Consider the following 17,521-nt stretch of genomic DNA (forward strand, 5'->3'; position numbering starts at 1 on the left):
GACTTAATCTTTTGTTTTGAAATAAGTTTAGACAGAGCAAAGGTGCACAGATAACACAGTGTTCCCGTACACCTTGGGCAGGTCAATTCTGAATTCACTCTCTAAAGTGAAACCACGGGAATCAAACTACAAGCCAGCATTCATCTTTAAAGTACTGACTTAGTTCAATTGAAGCTAGCTTTTTTATAAAGCCCCCACTGTGTGCCGGGCACTCCACACTGGGATGCTTTCACCCTGGAGAAGCCCAAGGTCTGCAAAAGAGCAGACACCTTGCATCCCTACATTCTAGATTCAACAGTCAATGGGTGTCTTGGGCTCAGGTCAGTATGTAATATAGAATATCGCCTCTGTCATCCAATTTCTCTGCCTCTACCCTGTGTCCTTCCAATGGCCATTTACAGTCTCCCCTGTGGTATCCAAACTTGGGAAGAAGACACTGGATTTCTGGTGGGGGTCATGGGCAGGAGAAGGCATTCTGGGTGCCCTGATTTAAGGGGACCTTTTAAGGAAAGAACCGAGACAACAACTGGTGGGTATACCTGGTGCACACTTCCGAACCCCGCCGCGCCGGTCAGTCCATTTGCTCCTTGATAGATCCCTGCCGTTCCTGCGGGAAAAGGGACAGGGGCACAGATGAGATTTCTTACAGCCAGAGGGGGATAGGGAGGAGGAGGATGCTGCGGAAAGGTGCGGTCTTCGAGGTCCAACATGTTGGGAAGATGGAACCTGTGACCTTGGCAAGTTCCCAAATCTCTCTGAACCCCAGTTCTCTCAATCAATGAATAAAATAAATAATACCTCATCAAAGAATTGGGTGATAAAGAAATGAGATGAAGCTTTAAAAATGATTTATTTTAAAAAATTATGTGGAAAATGCACATAAAATTTACCCTTCTATTTTTAAGTGTACAGTTCAGTGGTATTCAGTGCATTCATATGGTTGTGCAACTATCACCACCATCCATTCCCAGAACTTTTTTCATCTTGTAAAACTGAATTATTTACCCACGAAACACTAACTCCCCATGTACCCTCCCCTCAGTCACTGGCACCTACTTTTCTACTCTGTCTTAATGAATTTGACTACTTTAGGTACCTCTTATAAGCGGTATCATGCAGTGTTTGTCCTTCTGTGACTGACTTATTTCATTTAGCATAACCTCTTTAAGTTTCATCCATGTTATGGTACTTGTTAGAATTTCCTTCTTTTTAAAGCTAAACAATATTCCATTGTATGTATAGACCACATCTTGTTTATCCTTTCATCCACTGATGGACACTTGGGTTGCTTCCACATTTTTGCTATTGCCAATAATGCCGCAGTTTTGTTTTGCACCATTTATATGCTGTGAAATTCCCCCAATCTGAAGTATCAGTTGAATGATTTTTAAAGTCACCACGACGCAGTTTTAAAACATTGCCATCACTCCAAAGTTCCCTTGTGCTATTTTCAGTCACCCCCACTCCCTTCTCAGGCAGTCACTAATCTCTTGTTGATACAGTTAAAGTGTGTAAAGTGAGGCAGGGAATGTTGGAGTCTGCAGCAAGCAAGTCTCATGCTAGCTTCAGTGCCTGGCTGCTGGCCGCCATCTTGGCTGACAGTTAATTTGCATATACTCACTGATTAGCCAATGAAAAGGGTAGCAGTTTGTTTCACTTTTTACCTTCCAGTTTCTAGAAATTTCACAGAAATGGGACCATACACATGTGTTTGTATCTGGCCTCTTTCCTTAGCTGATGCTTTCGAAGTTTGTCCATGTCTTAATGTATATCACCAGTTCATTCCTGTTTATTGCTGCACTAGAGGCCTAGTGCATGAATTCGTGCACAGGTGGGGTCCAGCCAGCCTGCCCCATCAGGCTGAGCAGGCCCTGCCAGCTGGGGGGAGGGGCTGCAGGCAGTTGGCGGGCTGGCCCCACCCCCTGGTCGAATTCCAGGCCGAACTCCCAGTCGAGGGGACAATTTGCATATTAGCCTTTTATTATATAGGACTAGAGGCCTGGTGCACAAAAATTTGTGCACTCGGGGGGCGGGGGGAGGGGGGTGCCCCAGCCCGGCCTGTGCCCTCTCGCAGTCTGGGACCCCTGGGGAGATAACGTCCTGCTGGCTTAGGCCTGCTCCCGGGTGGCAGAGGGCACGCCCAATCCCTAAGTGCAGCCCCTGGTCAGGCTCAGAGCAGGGCTGATTGGGGAGTTGGGGCGCCGCCCCGTCATGCACAGAGCAGGGCCGATTAGGGGGTTGGGGTGCTGCCCCCTGTCACAGAGCAGGGCCAATCAGGGGGTTGGGGAGCTCCCCCCTGTCACGCACAGAGCAGGGCCGATCAGGGGGTTGAGGAGCTCCCCCCTGTCACACACAGAGCAGGGCCGATAGGGGGTTGGGGCGCTGCACCCTGTCACACTCAGGGCAGGGCCAATGGGGAGGCTATGGCTCTACCGTGTCACACACAGAGCAAGGCCCGTGGAGGGGGGTTGGGGCGCCACCCTCTATCACCCACAGAGCAGGGCCGATCAGGGGGTTGGGGCACCACCACTGTCACAGTCAGGGCAGGGCCGATGGAGAGGTTATGGCTCTACCCTGTCACACACAGAACAGGGCCGATCAGGGGATTGGTGTGCTGCACCCTGTCAAACACAGAGCTGCAGGGCAATCAGGGGATTGGGGAGCTCCCCCCTATCAGGCACAGAGCAGGGCTGATCAGGGGGTTGGGGCACCTTCCCCTGTCATGAACAGAGCAGGGTGGATAGGGAGGTTGTGGCCCCGGCCCCTGTCAAACACAGAGCCACAGGGCGATCAGGGGGTTTGGGTGCTGCCCCGTCACACTGATCCCGGTGCTGGGAGGCATATTACCCTTTTACTATATAGGATAGAGGCCAGATGCATGGGTAGGGGCTGGCTGGTTTGCCCTGAAGGGTGTCCTGGATCAGGGTGGGGTCCCCACTGGGGTGCCTGGCCAGTCTGAGTGAGGGGCTGAGGGCTGTTTTCCGGAAGCGGGTGACTAAAGCTCCCAACCGCTCCTTGTTTTCTTTTCTTTTCTTTTTTTATTCTGGGCCAGCTTTAGCTCTGAGGCCTCGCTGCTGAAAACATCGATACAAAGTTTCGGTCCTGCTGGCTTTCAGTCCGGCTGGTTTCTGGGGTTTTGTTTAGCTTCTTATTTGCAACATAGTACATAGTGGCTTAGAGTTGCAGCTGAGAGGCCGGCAAGTGAGGCAGGGAATGTTGGAGTCTGCAGCAAGCAAGTCTCATGCTAGCTTCAGTGCCTGGCTGCTGGCCGCCATCTTGGCTGACAGTTAATTTGCATATACTCACTGATTAGCCAATGAAAAGGGTAGCAGTCGTACGCTAATTACCATGTTTCTCTTTTATTATTGTAGATAGCATTCCACAGTATGGAAACACCACATCTAGTTTTTGGCTATTATGGAAAATGCTGCTATAAACATTTGCATACACGTCCTTGTGTGGATATATGTTTTCATTTCTCTGGGACAGATCCCTAGGAGTAGCACTGTAGAGTCATGTGATGAGTTTGTTTCACTTTTTAAGAAAGGGCCAAACTGTCTTCCAAAGTGGCTATGCCATTTTACCTTCCAGTTTCTCCAGCACTTCCTTTTTCAGTCTTTTTTATTATAGCTTTTCTAGTAGGTATGTAGTGGTAACTCGCTGTGGTTTTAAGTAATATTTCTCTAATGACTAACTATGTTGGGCATTTTTTTTATGTTTATGAGCCATTGGTATATCTTCTTTGATGAAGGTCTATTCAAATCTTCTGCCCATTTAAAAATAGTTAGGTTTATCCTCATTACTGAGCTGTAAGAATTCCATATATATATTATTTTCCCCCAAATATATATATACTTTGAGTGATTATAAAGTCAGTGTTAACATATATTTCATTTTAAAAATTTAAAAGAATCTACAGAAATTAATACTTTTTTTTATTAGCACCTGTTTTTAAAACTGATGACCATTCTGGTCTAGGCACTGCGATAGCATGTAATAGAATCGCAAACATCAAGAATAATTTTGTTTGGTATTTGTGTGCCCTCAATTTGTCAACTGTTGCTGGTTCTTTACTGTAAACTTTATCTTTTATGTATCCCCATAAAAAAGTCTAGTGGATAAATTTTCTCTGTTCAAAGCTTAGTCTGGCTTCACCCGTTATTTCAAATCAGCTAAACCTGAAAGGGAGTGAAAACTGAGTTATCAGCAGTTAAAGTGTGTATACATTTTCCCCAAATGTACTTCAACTGGGTTTGTACTTCAACTGGGTTTTCAAACTTCCAGTAGCATTTTAGGATGAATTTCCTTTGTTCAAAGTTTAGTTTGGCTGAAAAGAAAGAAACATCAATTGAACTATAGGTTGTTAAAGTCTGTATACATGTTTTTGGGACACCCTGTATATACTGGATACAAGTTCTTATCAGTTACATGATTTGAAAATATTACCTCCCAGTCTGTAGCTTGTCTTTTCACTTTCTTAATGGTGTATTTTGAAAAACAAAAGTTTTTTTTTAAAAAATTAGATGAATCATTTTTTTAAATTACATATTTTATTCCCCCATCTCTAATTATCCTCTCTATGCCCTCCTCCACCTCCACCCATTCCCCTCCACCCCCTCAATCACCACACTGTTGTCCTTGTCCATGAGTTCTCTCTCTTTTTACTTTTCTGCTCAATCCCTCCACTTCCACAACCTCTGTCTCCCTCCCCCACCTCCCAGCTGTCTGCTTGATTTCTATCTATGAGTCTGTCTCTATTTTGCTTGGTAGTTCAGTTTGAAAAACCAAAATTTTTAAGTTATCAATTTTTTCTTCTATAGATCTTGCTTTTGCTGCTTAACCCAAGGTCATTAAAATTCTTTCCTATGTTTCCTTCTAGAAATTTTATGGTTTTAGCTCTTACTTAGGTATGATCTAATGTAAATTAATTTCTGTGTATGTATGGTATGAGGTAAAGGTCTAAAGTAACCATTATGCATATGGATAGTCAGTTGTTCCAGCACCACTGCAAAGAGTATATCCTTTGCCAAAAATTAATTGACAATAAGTGTGAGAATTTATTTTTGGATTCTCTCTTCTGTGCTACTGATGTATCTATCTTATACCAATTCCTTCCTGTCTTGATTACTGTAGCTTTACAGTAAGTTTTGAAATCAGGTTGTGTAAGTTCTCTAATTCTGTTCTTATTTTTCAATATTGTTTTGGCTTCTATGTATAAATTTGGCATTCACATGTCAATTTTAAAATAAGCTTGTCAATTTCTATTGGCCAGAGGAAGTGGCACAACATTTTCCAAGTATATCAACCCAGCATTTTATATCCAGATCGCATATCCTTCAGGAATGAAGAGAAAACCATGACATTCTCAGATGATGGGAAACTAAGAACTTGTCACAGCAAACCTACCCTGAAAGAATGGGCGCAGGAAGTTCTTGAAACAGGAGGTTTAAAAACAAAAGGAATCTTGAAGCATCAGGAAGAAAGAAAAAGAAAAGGAAAAGGGTAAAAATATGGGTAAATAAAGTCTCCTTTCTGTGTAGTTATGTCACCAACTCAATATATAGGGGGTGGAGAAAAGTAGGTTTACAGTTTTCATATGAAAGTAATATAAATAAATTATACAATAATTAATAAATAAACCTACTATGAACCTACTGTAAACAACTGTAACCCTACTTTTTCTCATCCCTATACAATTAGGTTCATAACAGTTCGCTATCAAATTTGTGGAATTACTTTTTCAAATGTGCTTTATAACGATACTAGAGGCCCGATGCACGAAATTTGTGCACTCAGGGGCAGGGGTCCCTCAGCCCGGCCTCCAGGGAGCAGGCCTAAGCCGGGAGTTGAACATCCTTAACGCTGCTGCGGAGGCAGGAGAGGCTCCCGCCACCGCCACTGCGCTTGCCAGCCATGAGCCCAGCTTCTGGCTGAGCGGTGCTCCCCCTGTGAGAACACACTGACCACCAGGGGGCAGCTCCTGCATTGAGTGTCTGCCCCCTGGTGGTCAGTGCGTGTCATAGCAACCTGTTATTCTGCTGTTCAGTCAATTTGCATAATAGCCTTTTATTATATAGGATAAAATATTGAAATGGTTCCATGGTCAAATCTACAAGACAAATTCTAACCAAGTGGCCGAAACCGGTTTGGCTCAGTGGATAGAGCGTCGGCCTGCGGACTCAAGGGTCCAGGGTTCGATTCTGGTCAAGGGCATGTACCTGGGTTGCGGGCACATCCCCAGTGGGAGATGTGCAGGAGGCAGCTGATCGATGTTTCTCTCTCATCGATGTTTCTAACTCTCTATCTCTCTCCCTTCCTCTCTGTAAAAAAAAAAAAAAAAATCAATAAAATATATTAAAAAAAAAAATTCTAACCAAGTGTGTGGATGAGGAGGTTATATGCTGGGCACTGGGAAGGTAGTGGAGCAGTAAGCTGCTAGCAAGTGCTTTCACTGGGAACTTGGGGGGTGCAGGGAAGGGTTATATAATGCCAACTGGGGAGGGGGCGGGGCCGGGGAGGCTTCCTAGAGGAAATGACATCTAAACTGTTTCTGAAGGATGAGCAGGAATTAGCCAGGTATAGAGACAAGAACCAGAAACATGGCCACACCTGGGCATTCTCCCCTGCTGTCCACTACATGGGGGCCTGTCTAAGGCCCAGAAACCACAGAATTGTCCACAGCAGTGTGGCATGCTGCAATCCCATTCTATCCTCAGCTTTAGGCCAGCCTATTCCATTCAAGGTCCTGGGGTCCTGGTTACCATGGCAATCCTACCTGCCAAAATTCAGGAACACACCTGCCTTAGGAAGTCTCCTCGATGCCTGGTTTTCTCACTCGATTTCGTTTTTTTTTTTTTTTTTTTCCTTTGTGTCAAATGACGCCTTAGGGCAGGTTTGGAAGCAAACACCACCATCCTACCCTTTGGTATTCTTTGTCCAAAACAGCCTCTCCTTTGTTTTCATTTTGTGACCCGGGGGCATCTGAAGAATGGACAGCTGCACAAACTGCAGTTTGCTGAGGGCAGTCACAGAGCCCCCGCAGTGAGAGAGCCAGCCCATGCCAGGGAGGACCCAGGAGGAAGAGGGCACGTGGCCCCAGAAATCTTGTGCACAGTATGTGGTCTTGGGAGGGTTTTGTAAATGGACTCATCTTGGGCTGACTTCTTGCTTCTGTGTGGCTGGTGGAATGGGCACTGAGTGCTGGGGAAGGCAAGGACAGGCAGAGCAAACATCCTCTTTTAAAGGTGACGGTGGAAGACCCTGCTAGGGGTCTCCCCGTACCCACTCACCCCTTCTCTTTCATATTAATAGAATCTCTGCTTTTAAGCTGGACACATAGCTGATTAGAATAAGCACTACATTTCCTGGTTTCCCTGTGGCTGGTGAAGTCATGTGATGAATTCTAGATAAGGACAGAGCTGAAGACTGTGACTTTACGCAAAATAATGAAACAACGCATAATGAAACCAATGAGACCACAGGCTAAGTGATAGAAACAAGAGTTAAGTTTCTATGGTATATTTCTGGTCACAAAAGCATCACCAAATTTGTAAATAAAAGACCCCAAACACTTCTAATATTAAACACTGAGATAAATATGAGCAGTACATATATTTAAGAAAGACAAATAAAGACAAATAGGAGAATTCTTTTCCAACCCACTTATTCCCGTTCAGGGCTGGAGGTGGCTGGAGCCAATCCTGGCAGCTCAGGGTGCAAGGCGGGACCCACCCTGGACAGGACGCCCTTCCATCACAGAGCCACTCACTCACTCACACTGGACAACACAGACTCGCCAGTTCACCTCCTGTGCACATCTGCGGGATGGGAGAGGGATATGGAGTCCCTGGGGAAACCCACGCAGACGTGCGGGGGCTGTGCACACTCCACAGACAGCGGCCCCAGCTGGGAATTGTTTTTCTCGTCAATGTTATAGCAACATTATTCGAGGACCTGATGTAACTTCGTCAAAGAGTGGCCGCCCACCTGCGGGAGAACTCCTGCGAGCCTGGCACCAGGTGTGCCATCAGGGGCACTTCAGGGCCTGCCCGATTCCAGAGCAGATTTCACAGGGTGTGTTAGACAACTGGAAAGCACATGTACGAGGGTATGTTTAATAGGGAGATACTACAGAAAAGGCCAAGGAGGCGAGGGCTTTCTGGACATTTCTTCTCACTCCCTGCCGAAAAAGCGCTCCCCCTGTGGCTGGCCCCCGGTGGACAATTTGATTTCACTCTTCCTTCTTCCACCAGTGACTCCTCCCCACGTAATCACAAGTGGGAGGCGGAAAGGGAGTCCAGGAATAGGGGTGGAAGGCAAGCGTGTCAGGGCAATGTTTTGATAAACACGGGGACTTTCCTTCTGTTGTCATGGGATGCCCAGGTGAGCAGAAAGAAATGAGTCATCAGTTCTTAGGTCCCGGAGTCTGGGAGGATTTAAGGAACAGGCTAATGCTTCCCAAACTGTCTGGGAAGGACTAGATTTTAAATGCTTAACTCTTTGGGGATGAAGATGTGAGTTCAATGCGCATGCCACAGGCAGTTCACCGTGTGTAGACAACCCCCGAGCTATCTACACTCTGTGCTGGGAGACAAGTGCCCGATCACGTGCTTGGATGTTGGGGCAATACCAAATTGCTCTGAAAGTTTCTCTCTTGCTCTTAGTCCCGTATTTATGTATTGCAGGCCAGTAACAGTCTGTGGACTGACCCCCATTGGTGGTCTAACTAAGAAGCAGATTGACGTGGGCAAATAGCTTAATAAGAAATGTAAGGGGAGGAGCAATTCTTCTGGCTAGAGAAACGGGGCAGAGTGGGAGGGAAGGGAGCGGGGTGGGTAGAGAAAGAGAATGAGGTGAACATGGAGTCCTAGGCAGAGGGATTCTATGCTCTGTACCCACACACAGCTGCTGAGAAAGCAGCAAGACCCCCAAGTCAGAAGTGGCTGTGTGTGCTGACCTAAGATAGGCAGAGCTCAAACCTTACAGGCCCAGCAGGTGAGGGAAGGAGCTGGTATAGGCACAATGGTAAATGGCGACCGACACAGGGCTTCAGTACTGGGAAACAATAGGGGATGGTGGGGATTGTGGCAAACTGGAATACACAGTTTCTATCTAAGGGGGTGGCAGTTTGTACTGGATAGTATTTGGCATTCCCAATTCCTTTCTCCCTTGCTAGCTTCTTTCATTGCTTTCCTAGTTTCCCTTGCAGCTCCAGGATGGCCTTGTAATCTAGTTTTGGCCAAGGGGCTTCTGGGAAAGACTTTTCTTTTATTCCTCTGCTGCCTCCTCCCTGGATTATATGAGGTTGTGATGCCTGGAGTTACAGCAGCTATTTTGGGTCATGAGGTCACAAGTGTGAAAGAAAAGGCCTACATGTCAAGGCTGAAGGAGTGAAAGAATAAAGAGAACCTGGTCCTTGAAGATATAGTTGAGCTGCCAAACCAAGCTTGGGGTCCAGACTTCTTGCTAAATACACAATAAATGTCATTATGGTTTAAGCCAATGATAGTTGGGTTTTTTGTTACTTGCAGCCAAAAGCATTCCTAACTGATATAATGCTACTCAGCTCCAGCCAACCTCTGTCACCTGGAAATGTGAGTCAAATGTAGCCAGGCCTTCTGATTTCTCAAGAGAAGTAAAACATTTTGAGTTGTATATGAAATTTCCCAATTTTTTAAATGTAGACGACAAATTTAAAATAGTTCGACAAACCAAAACGAAAAACATGTCAGCAGGGCAGACGTGGCTTATGGATGTTCAGTTTGTGACCTCTGGTCTAAGCAGGCAGAACAAGGAAAGACTCCGTGCCCACCATGTGGCAGAAACAGCAGTGAAGAGCCCCAGGCTGGGAGGGGCCTCAGGGACCAAGAGAGTGGACAACTCGGCAGCAGCCTGGTCCCAATGGCAGACAGAGGTCGGAGGAGCCCCAGCACCACAACACACTGGCACCGAGTAAGAGTCCAGAACCTTGGCTAAAACTCTGGAAGGTTTGGGGAAAGCCCGGAAAGATGAAACTCTCTCACCAGCCCAGGGGAAGGGTGGCTCACAATAGAAATTAGGTTGAAATGCCGAAAATAAAGTCAGTTCTATTTTTTACCCCCTTGAGCTCACAGATTAAGATTACACATTTTATACAACAGACGGAAGAATTCATTATGTCCCTGGAATTGTGCCTCCAGCAGTGGCAGGCACCTGTGGTGGCAGCCCATCATCCCTGTGCTAGACTGTAAAACAAGGGTCCTCAAACTTTTTAAAAAAAAAATATTTTATTGACTTTCCACAGAGAGGAAGGAAGAGGGACAGAGAGTCAGAAACATCGATGAGAGAGTAACATCGATCAGTTGCCTCCTGCACACCCCCTTCTGGGGATGTGCCCGCAACCAGGGTACATGCCCTTGACTGGAATCAAACCTGGGACCCTTGAGTCCGCAGGCCGACGCTCTATCCACTGAGCCAAACCAGTTATGGCCTCAAACTTTTTAAACAGGGGGCCAGTTCACTGTCCCTCAGACTGTTGGAGGGCCGGACTATAGTTCTAAAAAAAAAACTATGAACAAATTCCTATGCACACTGCACATATCTTATCTTGAAGTAAAAAAACAAATATTTTCGGCGGGCTGCATGTGGCCCGCGGGCCGTAGTTTGAGGACCCCTGCTGTAAAACATTAGGTGCTGGTGTTAGTCTCATTCAAGTTCACGGGCACATTTCCACATTAGTCCACCAAGATACTTCTTTTTAAAATTTATTTCCTCTCATTCTCCGTCGCTCCACAGGTAAGAATTCTAGTGTCTGTGCATATTCTTGGCAAAGAGGGCACTAGTGTTTTGTGGGCAGGTATATAATTTCCGTAAGTTCTACGGCACATTTCATATGACTTCTTAGTCTCTTTGCCCAGCATTAAGTTCTTAGGCCCCATCCATGTTGCTGTGAGAATGCTTCACTTGTCACCCTGGCAGCTGCCCAGGCCTCCCTCGTGGGCATTCTCCATCTCTCTCCTGCATCTGGTCTGGGAGATCACGTGGGATCCCTCCGCCCACTCCCACCACCACAAGCCTGCCGTGAACATCCTTGGACCTGTCCCCTTGTGGGCCTGTGAGTTTCCTCAGGGTGCAGGGCCAGGGTTCAGGCCTGGGTCACCCTGACTCTGAAGCCCAGGCTCCCAGCCAGCGTGCAGCCCTCAGGGGGAGTCACAGGAAGGCATTGGCATTTATTTCTGATGCCGTGGGAAGCCTCCACTAGAGACTTTTAAGCAGGGGAGAGACATGATCTGATACAGCATGGGCAAGGGGTGACTGTGTGACTTCTTGACTCTGGGCAGTAGAAACAGATTAGGGGGTCACAGTGGATCCCAAGACCAAATGCATTATTCTTACTGCCAGGATCTCCTCTGGAGGGATTCTTGGGAATGGTCAACCATAAAGATCTGAGTTTCTGAGGCAAATTATAGATGTTGGAGAGAGATTTCACTGATAGAGTGTCCTGGGAAAGCAGTGAGGTTAGACATACCTTACACTGTCCTGGTGGAAATCTGGCAAGGGCGGAGTAGGTGACCTGGACCAATCAGTGCATCACATTCCCCGGACCACCACACCCACAAGTCACTTGTCTATGGCCACAAGGGCTGTGCATCTGCACTAAGCACATCCAAATGAAAGGGAATCTGCAGATGTTTGGTAAAAAGATGGGAGGGCCCTTGGGTATTTATATAACTGCCCACCTTGCAAAAGAGATACCATGCCCATTTTTCACTGATCAGATATGCCAAAAATGTCTGCTGAAAGATCAGCATGGATGATGGCATCATTATCCTTGCTGCTCCTCCTCCTTGCATAGATCTAAATATCATCACCAATTTCTGTGAATAGAGCCTCTTAAATACCATGCAAGTCTATCCACTTTTCTCCGTCTCCTCCACCACACCTCCGCTTCCACGCCTCTGTCATCTCTTTACGTGAGGTCTGCAGTCTCCTCATTGATTTTCCTGCATCTGTCCTGAGCCTGGTTCAATCCGTTATCCTCTTAGCCAGATCAGTAAGAGCCTCTCTGGCTTCCCATTGCGTGTCTAACTCTTCCCTGTGTCCACAGGACTGATGTGACCTGCCTCTCCCCTGACCTCACTGAGCCCCACCTTTCCCCCTCTTGTGGGTTAAACTATGTCCCCTAAAAAGATTCAAGTCCTAGCCCTCAGTGAGTGTGACCTTATTTGGGAATAGGGTCTTTGCAGATGTAAGCAAGTAAAGATGAGGTCATAGTGGATTACGATGGGCACTAATCCAATGACCTGTGTTCTCATAAGAGAGAAATTTGGACACAGACACGCAGAGGGAAGAATGCCACGTGAAGAAGGAGGCAGAGACTGGACTGATGAATCTATAAGCCAAGGAACAGCAGGGACTGCTGGCAACCCCCAGAAGCCAGAAGGGAGGGAACGAAGGATTTCCCCAAGAGCCTCTAGGAGGAACTGACCCTATAAACACCTTGATTTTGGACTTCTGGCCTCCGGAACTGTAAGAGAATAAATTTGTTGTTTTAAAGCAGCCAGTTTGTGTACTTTATTACAGCAGCCCTAGAACCTCCCCCGCAACATCGCCTCCCTCCCGCCCATGGTCTGGGTGGCTAGAGCATCATTTTAGGATGCCTGCGTTTGCTCCTCTCTGCCCAGAATCCCTTCTGGTAGCCTAGCAGGTCTCAAACGTTAGTGTGAACAGGAATCATCAACGGATCCTGTTACAGACCCGAGATTTCTAACACTCTCCCAGGTGATGGGATTTTGCCAGACTTGCCAGATTGGGGCGGGGGGGAGGGGTGTGTGTGTGTGTGTCGACAACAGTGGAGGCCTTGACCCCTCCCACACTGGCTGCTCCTCCTCAGTCAGGCCTCTGCTCAGATGTGACCTCCTGACCACACCCTCTCCCCCCCTCACCCCTGCCCACTACAGCACCTTACACTTTACTCTGGTTGTTTTTTCATTGGGCACCACTGGCATCCTCTGAGGTCTGTGCTTAGATACACACTGATCGTCTATCTCCTTCCCACTAGGGTGCGAGCTCTGTGAGAGCAGGGGCTTTGCCTTCTGTTCACTGTTTATGCCTAGTTTCTAGAAGAGTCGGCAGTTCTCTGGAAATAATTTTTGAAAAAAGAAAGGAATGTCTGTCTTGTTCTTGGCCCCATTTTCAGCTTCCAGCGCAGTACCTGGCATATAACAAACACCCAGTAGCTATTTATTGAATGAATAAATCAAAAAAGTCAGTGAATGGTCCATGACAGTTTCTGATTATGGAGCATGTACCATGCGCCAGGAATGATGCTAATTCCCTACCTTGGCGAACCTAGTTTATCCCATTGACAAGAACGAAACAAAGGCTCTACTGTGGTTCCTTTTCAAGCATTTCACCACTATTTAGTGAGCACCTACTGTGTGGCAGTCTGTCCTAAGCACTAGGACACAGCAATGGCCAAGAAGATAGAAATCACTGCCCCAGTGGAGCTGACATCCTAGTGGGAAATGGATGACAGGGAATGAATATGTGAAATAATGTGTTGGATGGCGATAGGAGCTGGAGAGAACCAAAACAAGGGTGGGAGCTAGGAACGGGGGTACATACAGGTTGAGTGGCCAGGGAACGCTCGACATTTCAGGAAAGATCGAGGCCCGGAGGTGAAGCCACCTGTAATTCACAGCTCAGAGGTGGTAAGTGGCAGAGCTGGGGTTCGAACCCGGGACTGCCTGACTCCGGGGCCTGCTGTTTTTCATCTCAATGCTCTCCTGCTTCCAACCTGCTGGAATTTCCCCCGATTGGCAGGCTCATTAACAGTTTCCGTGGGAGTTTGATTTCACCTAGCTCAAAATTCCGTTCTCCTCTTCCTCCCAGTGCGCCCCACTACTGCACTCGCTGCACGGGGTTCTGATTCTCCCGGACAGATGGCTGCCTGTGGGCTGTTGTGATTACGTTTGGCGATGCCAGCCGCCTGCACGGTGGCTGCGCTGCACTGAAGCCCTGCGGAGCATGCTCCTAACTCCCCGGCAGCCAGGCCTCAGCACAGGGGAGGGTCTGTGGAGGCCGGCGCTCGCCCTGGGGCAAAGAGGCCAACATCTGGTTTGTGGCAGGATGGATGTGTCCAAAAAGCCACGGGACAGCCTCTGGTCTAAAGTTTCCTGGCAGTAAAGACAAGCTTCTCCAAATGGATACTTTTTCAAACAGGAGGTCAAGTGCTCACCAAAATGACCTCCCAGGGTGATCCTCAAATGCCTCATGAGATCACAAATCCTGCATCTGTCCCACTGGGCTTGCTCTCTCCCTGTGTCGGAACGGACTCCGCCCATCTGCTTCCATAGCTGCCCGTTTCAAGTGTTCACCATCAGGAGTAAGGCTCCTTCCACAGACCTGTAAATTCCAAGTGGGCCCACCCAATGCACCGCAGGAGGATGTGGGAATAACTTACGCAAAGACCACACTTCCCTCACGGTGTCTCCCACTTACAGATCAAAGCCGTCTTGTCCTTGGTCCTCACGGCCATCATTCACTCCCTGCCCTGAAACCTCACGTTGCTTTTAAAGATCTGATGGTCCGAGCAGCTGCGGACCTTGGCTTTCATCTCGGCTGGATTTATTTCCCCTTCTCTGGTCGGCTTGTCCAATCTTTGTAGCTTAAATTATTTCCAAAGTCCCAGAATTTGGGTGCCATTCTTCCCCACTTCCACCATCCCTCTGGGTGTTTTTAAGGCTGGCTTAAAACTCAGGGCAGTGGTCACATTTACAAAGCACATTCTAGGTATGAGGTCAGCCTAAGCGACAGACGAGGCCTGACCATGAGCCCTGCTGAGTACTGTGGGTATTTCCCTGCCCACCTCACCCCCGCCCCACCCCCCCATACACACACACACAAGGAAAGCATTTAAACCAATGGCTTATAGGGTATGGACTCTGTGTCAAGGTTAACATCACTGGTAATAAGAAAGACCGATGTCATATAGCAGCCCCTGATAAGGTGCACTGAGGGCATGACATCACGTGTGTGGTCTCCTGGCCCCAAACGCACAACCTCAATCTAATCACGAGAAAACATCAGACAAAGCCAAATTGAGGGCCATTCAACAAAATGTCCGGCCAGCATCCACCAAAGGGTCAAGGTCATGAAAGACTGAGGGTTTGGCACAGACTGAAGACCAGGGAGGCACCACAACTAAATGCCATGTGGGATCCTGGATTGGATCCTGGAACAGAAAATGGACGTTTGTGGAAAAACGGGTAAATTTCAAATAAGGTCTGTAGTTCAGGTAAAAGCACTGCGCCGCTGTTAATTTCCTGTTTCGGATGACTGCATTACGGTTCTGTAAGATGTACACGGGGGGAGGGAGGAAGGTACACGGGAGCTCTCTATACTGGTTTTGCAACTTTTCTGTAAGTCTAAACTTCTTTTAACATGAAAAGGTAAAAAAAAAAAATACAAATTCTGACTGACAGAATACATGACCCTGTGCAAGTTACTTAACCTCTGTACCTCAATCTTTCCATCTATAAAATGGGTATTAAAAACAGTACCCACCTGATAGGGCTATTGTGAGACTCAATGAATGAATATATGTAGTGTGTGGACAATTGCATCTGATACTCAGAAATGCCAGAACAAATGTAATGCTCTGATAGCATTCTTACTGCTCTCATGCTCCTATTTCCCGTTTTCTGGGAGAGAATGAGGTGAAATATGGACAGCAATTCAGTATATTCTGTCAGCATATCAACCTGCTACATTTCATGATATCTGCCAGGGGATTACTGCATAAGATTTTAAAAACTAATACAAGTTAAAAACTTCATACAAAAGTACAGACTGAACAAAACTGTAAAGGAAGCTCTGGAAAATTGGGCCTATCCTATATATAATAAAGATGTAATATGCAAATGGTCGTTACGTTGTGAAGTGTAATGACCAACTGTGTCACGACCAGATCAGCAGGAGGGTGGGGCAGCGAGCTACAAGTGAGTGGCCGAGAGCTACAGGAGGGGGCAGGGCAGCAAGCTATGGGGTGGGGCCGGGAGCTACAGGAGGGCGGCAGCGAGCTACTGGTGCACGGATTCGTGTGCAGGGCTACTAGTTTTCTCACAAGCAATTGAGTAGTGCATGCTCATTTAGATAGAACGTGTGCTCTCCATGTGCCCACACTCCCCTCCCTCCCTGCCGCCTCCCAACACTAAGGAAGCATCCTACCACCCTTGGCCTAATATCTTTCTGACAGTTAAAAAAATATTTCTGTGCAGCTGTGGTTGGCTGAATAATGCTTCTCAGAGATGTCTATGTCTTAATCCCCAGAATCTGTGACTATGTTAGTTTACATGACAAAAGGGACTTTTCAAATGAGATTAAATTAAGGATCTTGAAGGGGAGGGTATCCTGGGTTACCCAGGTGAGTTCAATGTAATCACAATGGTTTTAACAAGAAGAGGTAGGAGGGTCTGCATAAGAGAGGAGATCTGATATGGAAGCAGAGGTTGGAGAGATGTGCTTCAAAGGTGGAGGATGGGGCCACAAGCCAAGGAATGAGGGCAGCCTCTACATGAAATGGATTCTCCCCTAGAGCCTCCAGAAGGAACACGGCCCTGCTGACACCCTGATTTTAGATTCTGACCTCGGAAACTATAAGGTAATGAGTTTGTGTTGTTTTAAGCCACTAAGTGTGTGGTAATTCCTTACAGCACCTATAGGACACTAACACAGCACTCATGTCTCTAACAAAAAGAAAGAGAGAAAAATACAGCAGAGGCCAGCCCACTTTACTCACTTGTGTGACCTGCTCTATTCCTGTGGGCATTTGTGTTTGCTGCCTTCAGGCCAGGAGTCTCATAGCTATCATTCATTCATTCATTCATTCATTCATGTATGCCTTATATTACTCACTGAGGATACAATGGAGAATGACACAGGCCCTGCCCTTAAGGATCTTACAGTCTAAGTCAGCCGTGGGCAAACTACGGCCAGCGGGCCGGATCCGGCCCATTTGAAATGAATAAAACTAAAAAAAAAAAAAAGACCGTACTCTTTTATGTAATGATGTTTACTTTGAATTTATATTAGTTCACACAAACACTCCATCCATGCTTTTGTTCCGGCCCTCCGGTCCAGTTTAAGAACCCATTGTGGCCCTCGAGTCAAAAAGTTTGCCCACCCCTGGTCTAAGTAGATATTCAAGGGGATTAAACATAACATTTAAGCTTCTAAAAGAGAAAAAATCATCTTTGAAAGGTACACGAAATATATTTAGAAAATGGGCAAGTTGCCCCAATGTTATTTAAGTTTTGTCTTCACAACAACCTGGAGGAATAGCTATCACACCCTAACCCAGGGGTGGGCAAACTTTTTGACTCGAGGGCCACAATGGGTTCTTAAACTGGACCGGAGGGCCGGAACAAAAGCATGGATGGAGTGTTTGTGTGAACTAATATAAATTCAAAGTAAACATCATTACATAAAAGGGTACGGTCTTTTTTTTTTTAGTTTTATTCATTTCAAATGGGCCGGATCC

The 17,521-nt window shown here is 46.8% G+C and overlaps 1 protein-coding gene across 4 annotated transcripts in view; it reads right to left on the reverse strand.

Annotated features, from left to right (window-relative positions):
* Positions 1-17,521, reverse strand: part of EYA2 (EYA transcriptional coactivator and phosphatase 2) — a 211,470-nt gene that overhangs the window by 72,056 nt on the left and 121,893 nt on the right. For all 4 annotated transcript variants that reach the window (XM_070421592.1, XM_070421593.1, XM_070421591.1 and 1 more), the window contains one exon: positions 540-607. In XM_070421592.1, coding sequence (XP_070277693.1) covers positions 540-607 — 68 coding nt within the window. The remainder of the gene's footprint in view (positions 1-539; positions 608-17,521) is intronic.

This window comes from Myotis yumanensis, unplaced genomic scaffold (genome assembly GCF_028538775.1).
Source record: "Myotis yumanensis isolate MYYU_CA2020_CCGP unplaced genomic scaffold, mMyoYum1.0.hap1 SCAF_7, whole genome shotgun sequence".
NCBI lineage: Eukaryota > Metazoa > Chordata > Mammalia > Chiroptera > Vespertilionidae > Myotis > Myotis yumanensis.